Genomic DNA, 11,454 nt, shown 5'->3' with positions numbered 1-11,454 from the left:
CAACCATAGAAAATCAAAATAAAATAACTACCAAAGAGCTGCTTTTTTTTATTTTTTTAACAAAACCTCTTTGGCCATTATTTCCCTTTCGCGATAATGACTGCGATATCACGTCATCAAGTGAAAGGGCAATATCATACACTAGGATCGATTTAATTGACTAAAATTGATTTTCCTTTTTTTGAAGAAATTGAAATAGAATTGCACAAGGATCAGAAGTTCAACATCCGCGTCTTACATTGACATAGGAGATGCCCCCCTTTTTTTTTTTTTTTCAAGGTTCTATGATTTCTACCATGGCTTTAACTGATAAAAAAAATCATGGTTAAATGAATAAAGAAATCGTTTTCATACAAACTAAATGCACCAGGAATCACACCAGAAGATATTTATATCAGTTTCCAAACACCACAATTAAAAACACCATCCCATCCCATCCCACACCACGCAATCGTTCACAAATCCAACAGCTATTAATATTCTGCCTTGTAAATGAAAATTGTTTACCAAGACAATATTGCATACATTTGTTTGCCTTATATATTGCCTAAAAGAGAACTTACGGATAACAAGGCAACATGATGGAAGTTCAAATCGGCAATAACGTAAACAAAAGGAAAACGCGAGTGTTCACAATGAGAGAGAGAGAGAACTGGACAAAGGACAAAGCTCAAAAACACAGATACACATTTATAAGGGCAGTTTCTTTAGTTTGCGCCATCTTTATATACATTGTCTGCTCAGACCATCAATGCACACAAGATGTGTGAAAGGAGTTGCATAAACTCCACAATACAATATGACCAATCTTTAAATAAGCTCTTCAGCTTTCTAGTAAACAATACCTGCAATTATCCAACCAACAAAATAAAATTTAGATGCACATAAATCAAGCACAATGACATTGGCTTCCTTTGGAATAAAACATTCATAAGAAAATAATTCAATTAAATTGTCAAATAATTATGCATGATTTCTATTTTAAAACAATTTTTTTTAATTAAAAAAATTAAATTCTTCCATTTCAAATATAGAAATTAACTAAAAAGAAATTAATTGAATTCTTACAAAATTATAGTTTCTAAACATAGGGACTATGATTTAGTTACAAGAAACAACATTGAGGAATGTGAACCAATAAGTAAATCCATCACACCGATCTTTTTTTTTTTTTTTTTAATTGGATGGGGTTGGGGGTAGACGCATTAATATATAAAAGAGATAAATTCAAAAATCCAACAAAAAAGAGAAATGAAAACCTGCTCAAAGTGCCATCTCAGCTTGTAAGGCAGCAAGTTCATCTTCCTCAGCCGTGTGCCTTTGAGGAAGAGGACGGGCTGGTTGCCTTCCTGCTGGAACCTGCACTGTAGCAGCTGGAGCTGTGGTCGCAGGCTGAAGAAGTTGTTCCTCCAATTCAGCACCTTCTAATTCTTCAAGTTCTGCCTCCAATTCATCCTGAAAGGTCAAACGATATTTAAATGCTTCCCCAAACATATATTCTGCAAAAATTGGAGTGAATCTTCTTGCAACAATGGTCCACTCTAAAGAAATTTAACATGTTTAAATACAACGCTGACCTCATCAAAATCAGCTGCAGCACCAATGGGAGTGGACAATGCCTCTTGAATTTGTTTCATATTCTCTGTCTGTTCATTGATCTCATCCATGGTCATGTCCACATCATCAATATTTCTGCAAAAAGATAAACCATTTTGACATTACTTATCATACTGCTACTACAACTTCGACAAAAGCCAGAGTTCATGTTTCAAATATATCTCACAGATCCATTCCTCTAATGAGATGAAGTAAAATGAGCAGTTATAGATGTTTCCATGCCAACAATCATTCAGACGGCAACATGAGTGAGACGTGACATCCAAATATTTCATATTGCCAGATTAAACGAGCCCTCTTAAGCACAGAAAACAAGGAAAATGAAGATACTACAACTAACATGAGATGTAAATCTAGAAAGCGATTTTTTTTTTTTGGGAAACAAAGTGAAGATTCTAATGAGATGCTGAATTAAATAAATTGCTACATACGTTGCCTTCTGCATTGCCTTCATTGCAGCTGCTCCAGTTCTCAATGCATCTACAGTTTCTGTAGTGGCTTTTGCACCTTCTAACATTATCATCTACAACATTGATATCCATGGGCCATGAGTTTAATTTTCATCAATTTAGCAAAACTATAAATGAATTGATTATGACAGTTTGAAACCAATAGCAATTTTATGCATAACCTCACCTGATCATGAATGCGAAGTTGGAAATTTCCAAGCTGTTCTATTTGTTGTTCATATAGCCTCTTCCTCTTCAAACATTGAATAGCCGCTGCATGACAATTGTATCAATCGGAACTCAACCAGTAAACAACCTAAATTTTATAATAGCACTTCACATCTTCACAGATTTTGACTTGCCATATTTACCCGCATAAAAAAGTTATCATCTATGTTACTTGAACTGTGGTATGATATCAAATAATGGATGTGGGGTTGAATTTGGCTATGTTAAAAAACTTTAATAGATTTTTCTCACTAATTTAAAGAGTTAAAGTGTCTTTCTCATGTCCAAGTATCATTATCCAACAAATGTAATCTGAGGCAGAATGAAGAGTCAAAGTACCCATTGCCACCGTAAGAAAACCATTTCCATGGGCTTTTTTTTTATTATTATTATTATCCCAGTATAAATGGAATTTATAACATCCAGATAACCATCATCAAACATGAACCCATCAAGATGGATTTTAAAAAGGGATTTTTCCCCCCACACCTTTAGTCTCAGAGAGAGAGAGAGAGAGCAGTTAATGATTGTTGTGAAAATACTCTGCTTACGAGACAATCAAGATATGAAATCAAAACACCTTAGGTGGAACTCCAAGAGTGATATATCTGTTATGAAAGAAAACAGGAATAAAATGTATCCAGCCTGCATTTACTTTACTTAATGTATCTAACACACATATTCTACTAGATAACCAAACATGTAAAGGGCACTATAAAGAAGGTTTTCAAAATCAGAATAATGCCAAGGAGACTGCTTTCCATCTTCACAGTAATAGGTTCCTTGTCCTTTAATAAGAAGACTCTAACAAGTTCAAAAGATACAAAATGAATGCAGTATTGGGTAGCCATCATATCCTACTTTTTACACAGGCATTGTCAAGGGTAAGCTTAATGGCAAACAACACTTTTGATTTCCCACCCAGCGAAATTCCACAATGACATAATCCAAGTTAAAAACTGAATTCGCTAAAGAGTTGCAAGTGGACAGCACAACCATACCTCTTTTATTCCTTGCTCGGGTGAATTCCCTGGCCTTTTCAACTTCTGCAGCAGCCTTCTTAACAAGTACTTTCTCCTTTTTCTCTAGCATTTCAAGCGTCTGTTCAATGCAAAGCATTCACAACTTAGTTAAAACAAAATGGAGATACAAAAAGGAAATCAGGGTCATTAAAAACAGATGCCAACACAGTACATGAAATATAAAGAATGTAAATATCAATATATGATGGAATGAAAAGTTGAAAAGCTTTCATAAACAAGCATCGTCATCAAATGCACAAATGATAAGAAACACCCCGAAAAATGGCGCAATACAAACTTTTCACAGTTTCATTAGGGATCCAACAATTCATCATATCAATTTCTCAAGTCACATCATAATCTATAAAAAATAAAATGTAAAATGGGAAAATAAACCTCCCAATAGAATTAATTAGCTAAAACATAAAACCAGAAAAATGTCCAATTAGTATAAAACAGATGAAGAAGATTATAGAAGAAAAATGTGTAAAAAACAATAATTCAATGGTGATCATACCTCATTTAATTTGTCTAACGTGGTTAGAGCATTTGTTTCCTGCTTAGGTTTTCCAAAGAGCCGGTTAAACATGGTTTACTCCAATCCGCAAATCAAACGCCGATGCGATCTTCTCTATCACAAACCAACGATATCAGATCAAATAAAACCCTATTTCGAAAATGAGACCGATTTAGCGAAGACGATGAACCGAATTTGGGCAATTAAGATACCGTATTCCAGAATTCGGATATAAAGAAAAAAAAGAAAAATAAATAAATTAAAAAGAGATATATTATGATCAAAATTTAAAGGTACAGACCTTTGAAATTGGAGATAAGAGATCTTATTGAGTGATTAGAGAAGAGATCAAGAGAGGGCGTGCTTTGCTCGGGCTTTTTCTTAAGCGTGATGGGCAGGAAAGCTACTTCGCCTTTTCTTAACGCCGTCGAAGTGGTTTTATTTCCACGTGGCACGCACTTAGGTAGGTTTTCCCTCCCCGGGAACGAATGTTTGACAATCGACATAAAAACGTTGTCGTTTTAAAAGAAGGGTGGACAATTATGAGTTCTAGACTATTAGTTTGAAACAAATATTTTAATAAACATATTAATTGCATAATATTAAATTTTAATTTAAAATTAAATTTCACATATCCTAAATATACAAATTTTAAAATAATAAATTAAAAATAATATATTTTTCAAAATGTAGTTTTTTAGCTTTAAATTTCAGTGTCAAGTGAACATTGAATTAACAGATGTTTCTTTGTTAGATACTCGACTCAATAAAATAATTTCCTTTCTAATGTTCTAGAATAATTTATAATTTATTCAAAAAAATTATAATAATTAATAACATCAAATAAGTTTTATAGTATAAACGCCTAATTTAAACATTAAAATTATTATATAAATAAATTTTAATTTAATTTTTAAATTTATTTAAACTTGTTTTAAAATAAATTATATGTAAAAAAAAAAAGTAAATTGAATTTATTAGCTTGTGAATTAGTCCAATATTAATATATTAATTTTATTATATTTATATAATCATGAATAATCACAAAATAATAAAATTATAAATAATATCATTATAAATTTAAAATGTACTTTAAATATATATATAATTTATAGCCATTATAACATAATTAATGTTATTATTATAATCATCAATTTAATTATTATAATTTATTGTGTCAATTATTAAATACATCTTAGATAATCATCAATAATATATATATATATATATATATATATATATATATATATTATTAATTTATAGTTATTTGATTAAACTAAATTCTCTAATTTAATTATTAAATAATAAATTAAATAATTCATCAACAAAAATTAGAACACTCATATATAGGTGCAGTGTTATGGTGAAAGGCGTACCCTATGACCTTAGGCGAAATGCGATGTGATAACCTTTTTAAAGCGAGGCACTGTAACCTTAATTGCCTAAATTATATGTGTGTGTACTTATAATATAAAAATTCATAATTTTAAATAGTTGATTAGTAAAAAAGCACATTAAAAAGAAGGAAAAAAAAAACATTATTTGCATATGTAATATAAGAGAAATTAAAAATAGTGCGTACCTACATTTTCAGCTTATGTACAAGATACAAGTGAGAGTGTGAGACTGTAAAATTAAAATATATAGTATAAGTAACAACACAAATAATAATACAATATGTTAGAAAAAAAAATAGTTCATACATGTATTTTCAACTTATGTATAAAATAAAAATAATGCTATAAATGTAACACCCTGATTTTTATATATTATTATTGGGCTTCGTGTAGGTATCTTCAATTCGCGGAAATTCGACAGTTGTCCGGATCTGTGAATTTCCGTCCAGACAGACCAGCTACCGGAAAAGTCTCCGAATTGGATCGAGGTTTTGGCTAGCCCCCCATTGTCAGACGTCCCGAGCGCGTTCCCGAAGTCGGAATTGGCAAAGGTAAACCCGAACCTTCCTTTTTCGTAATTTTCTAGTGCTTAAATAGGATTAAAAATCCATAAAATATTCGTGGTAGCTTAGAAAATTATGATTCTTTTTGCAATAGCTTAGTAATATTGCTAAGGACCGCGGGGCAAAGTTTTAGAATTTTTAGAGCTTATTTGGGCAGTTTTTGCAAAAATGGTCAATTATAGGGACTAAATTGAAATTTTGCGTATTGTGATGGATGACTGATTTGATGGGCCCAGGAGGGGCTGTGTGATATGATTGAGCTGTGGATATATGGATTGTGAGTATAGAAGTGTGTTTTGAACCCTTTTGCAGGTTGGGTAGGTCCTAGGTATAGGGGAGACTCTGCCGGATTTTCGGCACGACTTAGGACGTATTGATCTTTTTCTTTGTTTGTATTGAGTCAGATTGTATTAAATAATTGTAATATAATTGTCAGGTGAGCCGGGACAGCCTTCTTCCTCCGCCCAGCCGCCACAGTGATTGTCGTCAAGTCTGTGAGTAAAATATTAATTTTAATTGTAATTTCGATATTATTATATGTTCAGCCTGCCCATGCATCACTTATATGCATATATTTATGTAGTTAAACTCTAGGCACGATTTATGATGCATTGATAACTGTTAAAGTGCCATGATGTTGTTGTGGTAATTTGGAGCAGTGTGCGTGCGTTGGCGTGTGTGTGATGTGGTGTGGACTATGGATAGGACGGGTAGTCACGGCTTGAGTTCTTCGCTGGGACCCGATCCTTCGAGGGGTAGTCACGGCTTGAGTTCTTCGCTGGGACCCTCGATTTGGTTTATTAAGCAAAAGTCCGGCTTGAGTTCTTCGGCACCAGTTGGATTTAAGAGAGTCAGATAGGGATCGGCCCCATATGTTATGATTGATGCTACAGGGTGCGTGAGTGCTCCAAATTACCTTTTTGATGTTATAATGTGAAAATGTTGTTGATGTTGCATTTCATTCCACAGGTTGCATTAGTTTTAGATAGTTATAGAGATTATGGTTAAAATTGATATTTTACTTTCTGAGTCGAACGCTCACTCCTGTTCAAAAATTTTTACAGGCCACAGGAGGATATTTTTTTGAGGTTAACCTGCTTTCTCCCTCGCAGGTCAATTATTACTGTTTGTATAAACTTGTTAAATCTTAGAATTTCCGCATGTGTTAGAAATGTTTATTTGATTTGGGTCTGTAAACTAAATTATTATTTTGGGACCTGTAAACTTAATATGCTATGCATGTTTGATGGATTGGATGAGGGAGCTGAGCTCCCATTTATTATTATGTTGATGAGTATGTGGAGGGTGAGCTGAGCTCCCGAATTGACTATATTTTGTGTTTACAGTGGGTGAGTCGAAAACTCCCGTTGGTAAGTCCATTTTATGGCGGACTGTCCGCTTGTTTTCTGAAATTGGGCCCAAATGGGCCTTAGAGATGGCTTAATGAAAAGTAAGGCTTACTACGGCCTCTGGGGCTTTAGGTGGCCTGTGTCCTAGTGCCAGTCCGGCCCATAGGTTGGGTCGTGTCAAATGTGGTATCAGAGCTTAGGCTCCAGATTCATAGGGAAAAATTATCTAAGTGTTGGGAAGAGTCTACTAGGAGTCACATGCGGAGTATAGGATTCTGTTTCGTCTTTTCCTGTAATTCTTTGTTTCTAGATTCTACGTTATACCTCGGGAAATATAAGATTACCTCAGTTAGTGTCTTGATTTTCGTGGAGTACACAGAAATGTTAAATAGAGTTAGTAGACATGTGAGATCTATCATGAGGATACGTACTCCAAGAAATGTTATATTTTTGTCAGTATGGGTTTAAATGGTGTGCCCATTTCGTGTAAGGCACGAGTACATAAAAGTGAGTCTTAAAAGTACAGTTGCCCTAGATAAGGATGAGGATACCACTACTGGCAGTCATCAGTAGATGACCTAGTCAGAATAAGTTTGTGATAATAGAAGATTCAGGAGAGATAAGAAATTAGAAGACCTAGTCTGTCAGGATGTATCGTAGTAACTATACAATGTTCTCGATGTCTGCTCTGTAAGCTGCAGATTACAGTACCGACATGAGATTATTGTGTGGAGCTGCGTGTATCCCCATGGTGCTCCATAATGAGGGTGTTTGAGATGGCTTCTGTTTTGGTACAGTTATGCCAGAGCAGAGTTCTATATTTGCAGAGGAGTTGGGAACTCCTGGCTAAGAGTCTAGAGTTAGAATATTGAAAGGTCACAGTTGGGTGATAACTAGAGTCAGTGACTCAGTTACCCCAGCATAAGCTAGAGTTACATCAAGAGTTGCCATCAGACCAGAGGTTTCGGACTAGTTGCAAAGTAAAGGTGACACTTATAGAGTGAGAATAGTATACCTTGTGTGTATCAGTATGGAATAAAGTACAACTCTACTACCTAGAGAAGGTCGAAACTATGAATTGATGATTTATAGAGCTATGATATGATAAAAGAGTCATTAACTTGACATGGTTCTGGCAAGGTGGTAGATGTAGTACCTTTGTTGCGACAGTTAGGATATAGTCCTATCTTTCGTAATGGATCAAGGTTATTAATGATAATGATGACTTATGGAATAGTGTCCCGGATGGGACCGTAGAGAGTGTGGTAGAGAGTAGTTGGCTCGGGTATCCTAGAGAGGATACAAGTTCCATTATAGGAATCATATATAATCAGATCACGATGGATGTAAATCCTTTGAATTGGATGACGGGTTTGGGTGCCCGAAATCTTAAGTTTTGGAATTGAGTAAACATGGAAAATAATAATAATAATAATAATAAAAATAATAATAAATAAAATTACTGCAGAATCAGTTCTCGAGGTAGTAAGGGTATTATGTAAGCTAAAGGATAAGAATAGAGATCATACAATAAAAGTATGACTGTAATTTGCTGAGTTCCTTTCTAATTTTAAATTATTCAAAACAATAGTATAATCTAATTATAATAGTGTTAAGAGTAATAAATTAGCGAAGATAAATCACAGAAGGCCAATGGATAAAGAAAGTGCAGAATGAAAGTTTGGGCAATTGATTGCAGATGCAATATAATCTAAATGCTAGTGGAAGTACTAGCTAGAGTGGTCAAAGGACCAAATCTGAGTAGCACAGACATATGATAACGCGATAGAGACTCTGAAAGATATAGTTAGCAAGTACAGCTATTATGTTAGGAAGAAGAATGGAACCAGGGATAGAATAGTCAAGTTCTATTTTGGGTAAGACAAAGGAAATAAATGAAAGGACAACCTAAAGAGCGCATAATAAAAGGAACAAAGTTAAGATATAGGATAGGCTAAGTGTTATTCTTGGCAAGGAGAATGACAAGGATGGAAAACCCAAAATGGGACCACATTAGTGAGAAAAGTGATGGAGGTATGGAATACAATAATAATGAGTAAATGTTAGAAGGTGTGCGATGGTATTGCGGACTACCTAAATAGGTAGAGAAAGAGAAGTTAGTAAGCAGTAAGTTGAATAAAAGTCAGTCTAAGGGAGCAAATAGGTATGATGAGAGGAAAAGAATGATAGATAATGACACATAAGTTTTAGGTTAGACTTTTGAGATAGTGAGAAGGTAGTTAGAGGTTCGTTATGAATGTCAGGCAAACATTTTTAGTGTGATCAACAGAATCACTTTGTAGTGAAGCAATAACGACAGGACAATAGTAGGGGTAGAACGAAAAGTGACAAGTCTGGATGGTTATAAATCACTAGAAAGTTCAAGGATCAAATTAATGACCCTAGATAAGGGTGGAATTAGTGTTGGAAGAATTTATTAGTGAGAGAAATCTTTCAGGAATCAACAAAAGTTAAGGGCACAATAAAAACGATGATAGATATGAATCATAGGTCGAGTATAAGTAAAGTTAATAAATTATAAAATATTATGTCAAGAAGGAAAATGGTACGGTAAAGGGTTCATGCAGATGATACCTTATAGGTAGAGCATAATTGTGCTAGGAGATGATGAAATTTGGAGAGAAAGACCAAGAAACTTAAGTGAAACGTTATAATATGACAATCGGGTGTATTTGAATATAAGAGGATATTTTCTTTCTTTTCAAGTTTAGCTTGTGCTTTTGGTTCTAGAAGGTTATATAAGGAACAGAGACTGAGTCAAGGAGACCTAATTATTGGAGAGTTTGGTAGGCACCAATTCATACATAATTTCCTGATATGAGAATGACAGTAAGTGCATACCTAGTATTAAGTATGAAAGGACGAACAGAGTAATGACAGGAGTTAAATTGAGTTAGCTACTAAGGCTTGCAACTGTTTTAAACTATGAGCTGGAGGAAGTACTATTTATGGATGAGATTCAATAGATGAAATTTTTCTATGGGTAATTATAAGTGTTACATAAGGTGAAGAATGTGCTGGTAGGAGTAAATCATAGGGTTAGAATTCTTGAAGTAATGAAACTAGTATTCAAGATAAGACTAAGAAATAAAAAGAAAGTTAAAGATGATGATGGGATAGACATCTTTGAAGGAAAAGGTGTAAGGATGAGATAGGACTAAAATTAAGGAATAAGTACAGCAGGTTGAAAAGATACCAACAATACCAAAAATAGGAAAAGGGAAGTGGATAAGATGAAAAGGACAGGAAGAGAGCTCGATAGAGTCAGTTATAATGATGAGGATAAGGAGTGTCTAACCACTGCCCCTGTGTTAACACTACCTATGAGCGGTGAAGGATACACTGTGTAATGTGACGCCTCCAGAGTTGGCCTAGGGTGTGTTTTGATGCGGAATGGAAAAGTAGTGGCTTATGCTTCAAGGCAGCTGAAGAGGCATGAGCAAAACTATCCCACCCATGATTTGGAAATGGCGGCTGTAGTCTTTGCACTAAAAATCTGGAGACACTACCTGTATGGTGAAGTGTGCGAGATATACACCGACCATAAGAGTTTGAAGTACATCTTCCAACAGAGGGATTTAAACTTGAGACAGAGGAGATGGATGGAGCTTCTGGAAGACTATGATTGCACCATCCAGTACCACCCTGGGAAGGCCAATGTAGTAGCAAATGCTTTAAGCAGCAGTTTGGCGCACATTTTAGCAGAGAAGAGACTGTTGATTCAGGAAGTACATGAGTTGATGGATCAAGGTTTAATCCTAAATCTTTCAGATGAGGGGGTCTTGTTGGCTCATTTTTCAGTGAGGCCAGACTTGCGAGATAGAGTTAGAGTTTCCCAGCATAGAGACCAACAATTGATGAAGATTATAGAAAGAGTACAGCAAGGTGAAGGTGGTGAGTTTAGATTTGCCAATGATGGCGCCTTAGTGCAAGGTTCTAGGATATGTGTGCCTGATGTGGACAACCTCAGGAATGAAATCATGCGAGAGGCACACTACACATCAGACAAGATTCACCTGTGTTCCACCAAGATGTACCATGATGTGAAAGATAGCTATTGGTGGAATGGCATGAAGAGAGACATAGCAGACTTTGTGTCCAAGTGCTTGACTTGTCAGAAGGTGAAGTTTGAACACCAGAGACCGTCAGGGAAGCTGCAAGAGCTCCCTATTCCAGAATGGAAGTGAGAAATGATCACTATGGATTTTGTGACTGGGTTGCCTCGTACCACGCGAGGATATGATTCGATATGGGTAATTGTAAACCGCTTGACCAAATCAGCTCACTTCTT

At 35.0% G+C, this 11,454-nt stretch overlaps 1 protein-coding gene and 1 long non-coding RNA gene across 4 annotated transcripts in view; one reads left to right on the top strand and one right to left on the bottom strand.

The window, feature by feature from the left end:
- The window catches only part of LOC131179329 (uncharacterized), a 90,411-nt gene extending 83,333 nt beyond the window's left edge, over positions 1-7,078 (top strand). Inside the window, exons 3-4 of the long non-coding RNA XR_009148354.1 lie at positions 6,230-6,287; positions 6,858-7,078. This is a non-coding gene — a long non-coding RNA (uncharacterized LOC131179329). The remainder of the gene's footprint in view (positions 1-6,229; positions 6,288-6,857) is intronic.
- LOC110633137 (vacuolar protein sorting-associated protein 32 homolog 2) lies at positions 455-4,291 on the bottom strand. 3 transcript variants are annotated; one of them, XM_021781632.2, is made up of 8 exons: positions 4,135-4,291; positions 3,834-3,942; positions 3,296-3,395; positions 2,254-2,339; positions 2,049-2,140; positions 1,578-1,692; positions 1,260-1,455; positions 455-845 (listed from the first exon to the last, which is right to left on the bottom strand). In XM_021781632.2, exons 2-7 carry the CDS (start codon positions 3,903-3,905, stop codon positions 1,264-1,266), a joined length of 657 nt encoding a protein of 218 aa, XP_021637324.1. In that variant the 5' UTR covers positions 3,906-3,942; positions 4,135-4,291; the 3' UTR covers positions 455-845; positions 1,260-1,263. The 3 variants fall into 3 exon arrangements, with proteins under 3 accessions (XP_021637324.1, XP_021637325.1, XP_021637326.1); XM_021781633.2 differs by having other exon boundaries at positions 3,834-3,983; positions 4,135-4,285; XM_021781634.2 differs by having other exon boundaries at positions 3,834-3,947; positions 4,135-4,273.
- Positions 7,079-11,454: the final 4,376 nt, after the last annotated feature.

The sequence above is a fragment of the Hevea brasiliensis genome, chromosome 4 (assembly GCF_030052815.1).
Source record: "Hevea brasiliensis isolate MT/VB/25A 57/8 chromosome 4, ASM3005281v1, whole genome shotgun sequence".
In the NCBI taxonomy this organism is placed as follows: domain Eukaryota; kingdom Viridiplantae; phylum Streptophyta; class Magnoliopsida; order Malpighiales; family Euphorbiaceae; genus Hevea; species Hevea brasiliensis.
This window is presented reverse-complemented; position numbering and strand designations above follow the sequence as displayed.

Bases quoted from the DNA above. Each gene is read 5' to 3' on its own strand.
- LOC110633137 (XM_021781632.2), bottom strand. From the start codon at position 3,905: ATGTTTAACCGGCTCTTTGGAAAACCTAAGCAGGAAACAAATGCTCTA. The intron at 1,693-2,048 runs GTATGTAGCAAT...ATCTTTTTGCAG, and splicing joins AAGGCAATGCAGAAGGCAAC to AAATATTGATGATGTGGACA. The intron at 1,456-1,577 runs GTCAGCGTTGTA...TTGACCTTTCAG, and splicing joins CTGCAGCTGATTTTGATGAG to GATGAATTGGAGGCAGAACT.